General features: G+C 36.6%; 2 protein-coding genes across 2 annotated transcripts; both read right to left on the reverse strand.

Annotated features, from left to right (window-relative positions):
* Nucleotides 1–628: 628 nt before the first annotated feature.
* On the reverse strand, nucleotides 629–2568 carry LOC148957915 (uncharacterized). The gene has a single exon (XM_089114058.1). It carries the CDS (start codon nucleotides 2308–2310, stop codon nucleotides 1369–1371), a length of 942 nt encoding a protein of 313 aa, XP_088970184.1. The 5' UTR covers nucleotides 2311–2568; the 3' UTR covers nucleotides 629–1368.
* A 181-nt stretch (nucleotides 2569–2749) lies between these two features.
* LOC135688338 (uncharacterized) lies at nucleotides 2750–10913 on the reverse strand. The gene has a single exon (XM_065205158.2). The coding sequence runs from the start codon at nucleotides 10364–10366 to the stop codon at nucleotides 7295–7297; it is 3072 nt and encodes a 1023-aa protein (XP_065061230.2). The 5' UTR covers nucleotides 10367–10913; the 3' UTR covers nucleotides 2750–7294.
* Between the last annotated feature and the right edge of the window lie 146 nt (nucleotides 10914–11059).

Raw genomic sequence — 11059 nt, forward strand, 5'->3', positions numbered from 1 at the left:
CTTAACTAGATCAAATTGACATGAAACCTACAATGATGCTTATCCATTTACTAAATAAAGATAATTTTGTTTAAACAGAGATAGTTCCTTTAGGTTTTGAATTGATAATGTATTTAGTTATTTGTTTGTATTTTTCAAGTTACTCTAAAGTGTGGGATTATGTACATTTGAGTTATTCTAGAAAGAAAATTTTTGGGTTTTTTCAACAGGAATAGTTAGCGTTTTGCTAAATAACAGAATCAGTTTTCAAGCAAGCAAGATCTACTTCTGTCAAAAAAAAAGAATTTATATGCTTTAATTTTGTTAAATTAAAATATTTTTGTCAAATTTTGTATTGGATTTGAACTAAGAAATTAAAAGCTAAAGAACTTTCAAATTTCTACTGGCTTAAATTATGTTTCATCATGCCAGTTTTTAGTAAGCATATTAAGTGTAAAGTGGTTTCATCTACTGTTTTCTTAGCTTGATACTTCTGATTCATCTTCATAAAGTTTATTGTGTGAGACTGTTGGTTATGATTAAATGAAGCCTTGCAGTTTATCCAATGAAGCCAACTAGAAAGGCACAGATGTAAATCTAAAAGAGATATTTCTGAGTAGCAGAATTTAGACACAAGAATAAGGCAAAGTACCTTTGGTATTCCTCCATAATGTTAACAATAATATTTTCATCTGTTTCTTATCAAAATATCAAATGAATGTAAAATTTATTGGGGAAAACAATCATATATTTATCTGTGATATCCTCCTCTTAGGAAACAAAGTTTCTGAAAGCTTTGCCAGAAACTTGACTTTTGCATGACAGGTTGAATGTCCGTTTCACATTTGAAATACTTTATGTGGATTTACCCAAGCACTTGCCAGACAATGTCTCATGAAAATCACAAAATGTGTTAGTTTTAAATAATAAAACAATTGGTAGTTGTGCTTTAAAAGCCTTCAGTTATGAATTCTTTAAATATTTGTGTGTGATCAATGTGACTAAGCAAGCGAATACTGAGCAACAAGAATGTAAATTCTTGAATACAAAGCTCTTCGTGATTTTTATCATTCATATTTAAAGCTGATCTTGTTTAACATAAATCTTGGGCTAAAAAAGGAACAGTTTGTAACTATTGGAGTTCACTTAAATCCTATATAGAGTTTCCTTTCATTACCTATTCATACAAATTCAATTTTTTTCATGAGGTTTCATAACGAGATAAAATATTATTGAACTGTGGAAAAGGATCACTATCTGCTTGAAACCATTTAAAGCATTAAAACCTGTGCCACGTGAACATAAAATAGTTTGGCTTAAACTTGCATTTCAAGGCATTTAACAGAGATTTAATGCAAGTAAATTAATCAAAACTATTAATCTAAAACTCTAATGCATATCTAACCCTCTGAGCTTCATATCTTTAACTGCCTTTCTAATACCTTCTTTTATTTTTTCATTTGCCTTATGAGGGCTCGAATGGTCTGACTTCGTACAACGATGCTGCTCAAAAGTTTTATATAAATCCAAGTTTGGGTGGAGGGGCTTTTTGTCTTTCTGCTTGTTGATCATGATATGCTTGTAAATATAGACAGATGTTTTACAGTCTTTGAGAAGTGGATTGGCAAATCGGTTCTCAAAATTCACCCCTTCTTTAATGTAAATAATCTCTGCGACATCTGTTCTGTCACTCAAACATTGCTTACTCCAATAGCAATCTGGCAATAAGTTTAATGAGGTCTTGCTGTTGAGTTCTACCATCGCTTGGTTACATTCCTCTGAGTTGCTGCCAATGTACAATGAACCACCAGGTTTTAGTAACGGAAGCATTCGTTTCACAGAATTACATTGTTGTTCTTTTGAAAGCATACCAATTGTCTCGTCTGTTATTGCATGATCAAAACCCTTTTCATTATCAAACGGTATGTCAAGAAGATCATACGGCTGCCTTGCAAAGAACGACCCGTTGATAAATTTTTGAACGTATTTCACCGAACCATGGTTCGGGTCAACTCCTGACAATTTTATGGAAGGGAACAACACGTGCAAACCATCTAGCCACTGACCACAGCCTAGGCCGTTTGCAAATATGCTCTGTTTGTCTTTAATTCGTAGCATTTTACTCACTTGTTCAACAGGAGGCCATTTGCTTGACGAATTCCAACGCTGGACGCCTTTGCAATGGACATTCTCCCAAGCGAACTCAGAAACCTTATGGCTCATCCAAGATTGCACGTGCTTCTGATGTTTATATGCGTAACAAAATAATAAAAATACTAACAAGATACTGAAAACTGTTATTCTTCGGCACTTCCATTTTACCGGCCTCATGGTATCGATTTTCTTGTTCTGCTAGGCAGTTCAGGAGAGGGGTTTGGAAATTCGATCTCCCATCACCACTACTGGGTGGAAGAGATTTCAATTGACGATTTCAGGTGGCAAAATTTCCACATTTTTGCATGTGCTGGCTTCCGATATTCAGATTAAGTTTCACAGATGCTAAATTATAATAAACCTCACCTTACTTTGAAGTCACTATCCCTGTTTATCACTACTATACTGTTGTTCAGTTTCGAAATGTTCCGTAATGCCAAAGGTGTTGCCAGCCTCAATTTCAAACATTTGACCTCGTATTCTTGTAGGCCACGTTGGTCGTTTTCAACCCTATTTTTGGCGGCCCTACTTTTGATCATACCCCTGTTTTATTAATTATTGCAAATGGAATTGATTGCGAACATAATTTTTGAATGATTTCTACTAAACAAATGTACTTAGTACATAAACTTATGAACTTAAATCTGAGCGCATTCCACAGACCCAGAGCTTATGAGTGGTTATTGTAGAAAAAAATTAATATTTATTCCTTTATATTTTGAGTTTTAAAATAATCTTCTCTCTAGTTACTTGAATTGCCGTGTCATGGCGAACATTGCAAGGAAAGAAATTACGAAGATTTGGTGAGTGGCCAATCCTCTGGCTTCTGTTTTCATCGACGCACTTCACTTCTTTCCAGGCCTATCGTGTTACCAGGTTTTAGGCCCTATAAGGGGTATTTGAAATATGGAATAATTAAGATCTTCGGAATGAAAATATAAATATTTAGGCTTTTAAGTCTTGAAATATGAAATAACTTTGGTTCCCAGTATGAAATATGAAGTAACAAAAAAACTGAATACCTCTTTAAATGTTGTGTGAGAATTATCTACTTGATAACAGCATTGACTCAAGTGACTATTGATCTGTAGACCTGTTAAGATACCAACCATATTACACCTGGGTTCTTTTAGTTTTTTCCATCTTTTTAGGGGTTTAAAAGGCTTTTCATACTTCACGTTTGCAAAAATACCAATAGCATAAAATCTATCGCAAATACTTTTGGCTTATATTACCTGAACGAAATAGATATAAACATGTTTTTATCTATATTGCTTGTTCCACATATTCTTACAAGGAATTTTTCATAAGACCACCAAACCACTGTTTTGTAAGCCATTTAAGATGAAGGATTGATTTGCTGATAATAATACTCAGAAAGATATTGTTCGTTCTTCAATTTTTTTATCTGGAGTTAACATGTTCACCGAAAAGTTATTCAAACAATTTTTTGGTGGTACAAAACTTGAAAATGGCTTTGAAAAAAGCAAACATTAAGTAAACTAAAGCTTTTCGTCGGACACTCTTCAGAGTTTAAAACGTCAGAACATAGATCAAAACACTATGCTAGGAAATATATATACCCAGTTGTGGATCGAAATAGGCCAATCAGAAACACGAACACATGACTGTTGAGGTTGACCAATCAGTGCCGCTTGCCTATTGAGAATGTTACCAATGGAGCCCTAAGGTGAAAACGAACTCCCTTTGTCCACACAGTGGCGGTTTTTTTCGTGTTTATGTAGATAGATTCCAAAACTGCTAGGGGGAACGACGATAGGGCTTTACCAATAATCCGAAACATGTCGCCATTATTTTTTTTGCACAATCTCTTAGCAGAGCTCTTAGCAATTCAAAGTTCAAAAAACCTGCCTGTTAACCTCCTGCTAATACAATCATAGGTTCTCGAACCTAAACTATTGGTGAGGCACTTTCTGTTCTGTTAGAATCTAGATAAATCCTAAATAAAGACACAAGCTATAAAAGCATGTGAATTCCAACATTCAGTCGATGTCAATTAATAATACCAACTAAATAATACAGTTAAATTTGCATTATATATGAAAATGAGATTATAAAAGTTAAAAGATACAACAAGCTAAGTAAGACTGCGCGTATTTTTTATAAGAAACAGGTTATAAAAAACGGTAGACTCAATTTTTCGAAAGTTAAGAAACAACCCTATCCAAGTCAAAAAAAGCTAAGAAACTTTTATAGTTTGAAGTTTCAATTTTCCGAGTTGACACTCAAAAAAATCTTGACATTGAACATCACTGTATATTGCAACACTACACTTGACATGCAGTTTGCATTCATTCTCCGTTATTTGCACACTCAAGAAGTTCCCATTTAAAATTATTTTTTGACTTCAACTTGACATTGATGAAGTTCAATGAGCCTAACTGTTTAGAGATCTCAACGGAGTTAGTCATTCTAGGAAAACAAAACTCCTTTATTGCTTTGCTAGTTTATCTCTGAATGTGAGTGAACTATTTACTTTACCTTGGAAGCATGTTTAAAAATTTCATTACCCAAGAAATTTAAGAAACATGTAAGAAACTGTTGATAGCAAAATGGCCTGAAAATGTTAAAAACTGTCTACCAGCACCGGACGTTAGTTTCTTATAAAAAAAATAGATGTACAAACAAGCTAAGGGCAGTACAGCAAACATATCAAGTAAGGCTAATACTGAAAGGTCACGAAAGATCCAGCAATTTTTCCAACGCTGATCATGAAGCCTACAAAGACAGAGGAGTAGCTAGCAAGGAGTGTATGGGATGGGACGTCCCCAAATTTTCCAAATTTTGATAACGAAATAGATATAAACATGTTTTTATCAATATTGCTTGTTCCACATATTCTTACAAGGAATTTTTCATAAGACCACCAAACCACTGTTTTGTAAGCCATTTAAGATGAAGGATTGATTTGCTGATAATAATACTCAGAAAGATATTGTTCGTTCTTCAATTTTTTTATCTGGAGTTAACATGTTCACCGAAAAGTTATTCAAACAATCTTTTGGTGGTACAAAACTTGAAAATGGCTTTGAAAAAAGCAAACATTAAGTAAACTAAAGCTTTTCGTCGGACACTCTTCAGAGTTTAAAACGTCAGAACATAGATCAAAACACTATGCTAGGAAATATATATACCCAGTTGTGGATCGAAATAGGCCAATCAGAAACACGAACACATGACTGTTGAGGTTGACCAATCAGTGCCGCTTGCCTATTGAGAATGTTACCAATGGAGCCCTAAGGTGAAAACGAACTCCCTTTGTCCACACAGTGGCGGTTTTTTTCGTGTTTATGTAGATAGATTCCAAAACTGCTAGGTGGAACGACGATAGGGCTTTACCAATAATCCGAAACATGTCGCCATTATATTTTTTTGCACAATCTCTTAGCAGAGCTCTTAGCAATTCAAAGTTCAAAAAACCTGCCTGTTAACCTCCTGCTAATACAATCATAGGTTCTCGAACCTAAACTATTGGTGAGGCACTTTCTGTTCTGTTAGAATCTAGATAAATCCTAAATAAAGACACAAGCTATAAAAGCATGTGAATTCCAACATTCAGTCGATGTCAATTAATAATACCAACTAAATAATACAGTTAAATTTGCATTATATATGAAAATGAGATTATAAAAGTTAAAAGATACAACAAGCTAAGTAAGACTGCACGTATTTTTTATAAGAAACAGGTTATAAAAAACGGTAGACTCAATTTTTCGAAAGTTAAGAAACAACCCTATCCAAGTCTAAAAAAGCTAAGAAACTTTTATAGTTTGAAGTTTCAATTTTCCGAGTTGACACTCAAAAAAATCTTGACATTGAACATCACTGTATATTGCAACACTACACTTGACATGCAGTTTGCATTCATTCTCCGTTATTTGCACACTCAAGAAGTTCCAATTTAAAATTATTTTTTGACTTCAACTTGACATTGATGAAGTTTAATGAGCCTAACTGTTTAGAGATCTCAACGGAGTTAGTCATTCTAGGAAAACAAAACTCCTTTATTGCTTTGCTAGTTTATCTCTGAATGTGAGTGAACTATTTACTTTACCTTGGAAGCATGTTTAAAAATTTCATTACCCAAGAAATTTAAGAAACATGTAAGAAACTGTTGATAACAAAATGGCCTGAAAATGTTAAAAACTGTCTACCAGCACCGGACGTTAGTTTCTTATAAAAAAAATAGATGTACATACAAGCTAAGGGCAGTACAGCAAACATATCAAGTAAGGCTAATACTGAAAGGACAGAAAAGATCCAGCAATTTTTCCAACGCTGATCATGAAGCCTACAAAGACAGAGGAGTAGCTAGCAAGGGGTGTATGGGATGGGACATCCCCAAATTTTCCATTAGTCGAAAAAATCGTTATATCTCGATAACCGGTATTATACGGTAGATGTTCAGTTTTTCCAAAGTCCTTTGTTTGTCGATCGAGTTAACTAGAGGTACAATCACTGCCAAAACTTTTGGAACACTTGTGATATTTTAAACGTTTTCATGCATCCGTTCCCCTCCCCCCCCCCCCTTCAAACAATGTTGTCTCACAGCTAAGTTAAGACATACTTTTGTGGCAAACTTTTTTCTACCGATCGCTGTGATAAACTGCATTGTAAGCAACATTGTTTTAGGGGGGGAGGGGGGTTTGTCTATTAGAAACACGGGATATATACGAAAAAAGCAAAAAAAGGAGTTTTGGCAGAGATTGTAGGTTAAATTGGTACCTAAGTTTTTGTAGATCTATGTCTTGGTCAGATTTCACAATTGATGTCTCTCCGCGCACCTAGCCTTGAAGGTCAAGCAACGGCAGTGTGCAAAGAGTATAAAGTTTATAACTAATACTGACCCGTGAAACAAGGAACACCGGGACATCGCACCACTCATGTTTGAAAATTCTTTGTACTGTATTCAACATTTCTTCGGTGGTTTACCGTATAATTGATTGTAATCTGTCCTCTGAGCTCTTGGCGATTGCAAGCAAGAAAAAAGTGACGGCAAGAAGTATTCTACATACATCAAAGACAAGTGATATTATAATCAGTTTGCTTACAAGAATATGTTGAAAAATGAAAAGTCATCTTCCATATCGTCCATCTACTGCTTGTACTCCATGTACAAGTAAAACCAAGGCTTTGCGGATCAGTTCGTATTCTGATCAAATTTTTCAAACAAAGCACATAAAAATGTTACAATAAATGCTATGGCACACCTTTTTTCCTTCGAGGTGATTACTTTCGGCAGAAAATCACGCTTTTTGCAGAAGAAATATGGGACAGGCTCTTTTTTTTCTAAGCAGTTTTTTAGTTCGCGATAAATCATGGCAGTGCTTATCGACTCAGACTGCTTCTGTTGTGCGTCGTACTGCTCTAAACATTTAAAAAGTACGAGCTTTAAAAGATACGATGGGATTAATGATTTGGCTTCAAGAGCTCTATGCTCGGAGCTTTTCTTACTGCAGTAATTTAGAGTTATTTGGTCGCCTTCCTTTAACTCTTCCAACAGAACTTTAGCTGCAATCGAACCCTCCAACTTTAACGCTGATACAGTTTCATTTGAGAGCAATCTTGAGTGCATCACTGTGTCTAGTTTGACACTTGCCATACGAGGTTCCTCTTCGTAGTTGTCCATACGGAGCGGAGACGTGTCAGTTCTCAAATTCCAACGCTCCTGGGCGTCAGGAATCTCAGATTTTTCTGTATTTCCTTTTTCCAGACCAACAAATGAGCAGCTAGGGGGTTCTTCAGTTGTTCTAAGTATATCAACTGCATTCACACTGCTAAGCTTTTCTACTTCGTCCGTTTTTAGACATTTCAAATCATTCTTCTCGGGCTCTTTTTTGTCTTTTTCTATTCCCTTTGGCTCATCCTTACCTGTGCAATCGATAAAAAAGCGTTTTGTACTAAAATCTTGCTTGCCTTCTTCTTCCTCTTCATTTCCTTTCCTAGTTTCTTCTCTTTCTTCATGTCCTTTTCGAACAATCTTAGAAACATGCTGGGCGCTTCGCAAATCTTCTTCTTTCACTTCATTGCTGTTATTATCCTCTTCTTTTTCATTCACAATTACTCCCATTTCATCTTCTTCATCTATATACGCCTCTTCGTCAGACAAGAATCCTTCCTCATCAAAATCGTCTTCTTTCCCAACAGTGAAAAAGCAAGTTGCTGAAGCTGGATGTAAGGCTATCTTGGCACGAGCATATGCCTGTTTTACCTCTTTGGACAAACTGTCGAAAACCATCCTCTCTGCCAAAGAGAACGATAGCCTCCATTTACCCAACTTTGGTACGACATGACAGCCGCACCCACCTGTTGCTAGTTTTGTGGTTAAAAAGGAGCTGTCTGCAAAGGAAGGCCACTTTTGAACAAATATTGCTGGAACAAGGTCTGTTGTGATGATCAGTCCCTTATACCGTGGTCCTGTCCATGTGAATTTTAATTCACAAGTTACTGTTCCATGGGAAACCCAAGTGTTTTCTATTAATGTGTGACTAGTTATGCCTTGAAAATTCAAGTTCTTGCAACCAGATTGGTACCCGATTCTGCACAACGCTTGTTTTGCCAAAGAAACAAATTTTTCCATCAACTTGCCACCCTGTAACTTACCATCTTGGAAAAATTGCCCCGTCAAGCCTGAGCTCATTTTGTTTTTCAGGACTTGTATATCGTCAATTTGATTATCCTGTATTTGGATACTGCATTGTTTTTGAAATTCAGTCAAGCACAGCATAAAATCGAATTCATCTGGGTCGCCGACTTTTGTTCCTTCGTACCAACTTCCGCTTTGCAAAACTGAACCTTTGAAACGCGGGTCGATTTCTCCTATGCAAACTACTACCCTTTGTATGAAGTTCTCAATCTCTTTTTCTATTTGCTTTACTTCCTCGTGGTCTGGGATCATGCCAATCCCTTCGACTTTGGCCATTTCTTTCAGATACCCTTCAAAATCACCTTCAAATACAGTTCCAAGTTCTTCGAAAAGCGTTTCATCTACATGGCTTATATCAAATGGATTCGAATACAAATTACCTTCCATTACGTAGGTACTAAACACGTTGTCAGCAGTAAACTTTTGCTCAATTTGCAAGCCTTCATTGGTAGGTGATCCTTCAAAAGTATTTCCTAATGCTTCAGCTGCTTTCTGAATGGCAGAGGCAGTCTCGAAATAATTCCTGTTCAGAGCTATTTGTATTGGTGTAGAACCATTGTTATCTAAAGCATGTATATCAGCGCCAGATTCAACTAACATTGTAACAATTTCAATAGTACCACCAAATGCCCCATAATGGAGACTTGTGGAGCCGTAGTCATCAGGTGTATTCAACAGGGCACCACAGCTTAACAAAAGGGTGGTTGCTTCTATGCTCTTATATGCTGCTGCGAGTTGTATTGCAGAAGCACCGTTTATATCACGTATGTTAACAAGAAGAGTTTCTGCCTTTTGTTTATTCTCGTTAACGGAATTCTGTTCATGGTTTATGACTAGCGCCATGAACGTTATATTCCCAAGAGTCGAGGACTCGTGCAAGCAAGTCATACCATGATGATCCTGTACAAGTGGATCAGCACCATTTTGAAGCAGCAACTTTATCAGGTCTTCATCATCGCTGCTTGATAACAAATAAAGAGGGGTGCCACCCCAAATGTTCTTTGCATTGATTTCTGAACCCCATTCAAGCAGTAAACGGACGGGATTGAAATAAGACTCGCACACAGCGTGGTGGATAGGCAGCTGCAATTCAAAATCAGCTTTGTTCACATCGGCATGTCCATCAACGACAACGAGCTTGATTAGTTCGTTTATCTGCTGCTCAGTCAAGATATGACCAGCGCTGCCACCATATATAAACACGGTGTGCAGCACTGTATACCCAAGATTGTTTTGAATATCGCAATCAGCCCCAGCATCTATTAACATTGACATCATCGTCTTTTTCTTGTCAAAATCAAAGACAAAGTTTGGCGATTTAATGTGCAATTGGTACCAGCAGTGAAGTGGTGTGTCTCCTTCCATGTTTCGTATGTTTATATCACGTGATACTGAAATCAACTGTCGGAGAATGACGGGGCATTGTGCTAAGTGCAAAGCCGTGTTTCCAAAAGAGTCAGTACGATTTATGTCGTGTTCGTTCGCGATCAAACGTGCTAATTTTTCAGTATCACCTTTGACCACTGCATCAATGACTGCCATTATTGCCGTGCCTTTCAGAAGCATTTGTTATTTATATCCTTAATATCCATTCTTGAATTCAGTGAACTAAATGTCAACAAAATCGATGTGCAGACCAGTCCAATAACCGCAATCGGGTAGTTTCACTTTCGCTTTGATCAAACAAGAACAGCCTCGTCTCTTTTGTGTCCAAGATGAGGCTGGGGCTCGATACGATCGCAATAGCAGAAGTTACCTAAAACCGAAGTTTTGCTAAAACATTTATAAAGTTAACTTAAATAGGAAAACCTGATACGTCTATTGGATGAAAAGAAGGGAACCAGAAAGGGCGAGAAACCAAGCTTTCAGGTAGAGGCGCACATTGATAAAACAATCCAAATCATTTTCAAAATGCAATGAAAGATGTCTCCTAACTAATTAGTAGTTACTAACACTGAGAAAGCTTGTGTGAGGCCAAGAAAAGTGTGGTTGTCTAACGTTTCCCAGGGATTGATTAGGCAACTATTTCGAGGCTGCAACCCCCTCAACTCTCGCGCTCCCAACGGTTCTTTAATTTTGTTACCCCCTTCATTATCCAACCCAGTTTTAGGGGGGGGGGGGTTTAAAGTTTTTAGGGGGGGAATTTTCCGAGTTGCGTGTCATAGCAGATTTTTCCTTTTTTACTTTCAGTGACAAAATTAATATTATTATCGCAATTTTCTGAATCAGTAATCTATGGAGCAAACCCATCATAATTTC

The sequence above is a fragment of the Rhopilema esculentum genome, chromosome 19 (assembly GCF_057945365.1).
Source record: "Rhopilema esculentum isolate cy_ngs chromosome 19, ASM5794536v1, whole genome shotgun sequence".
NCBI lineage: Eukaryota > Metazoa > Cnidaria > Scyphozoa > Rhizostomeae > Rhizostomatidae > Rhopilema > Rhopilema esculentum.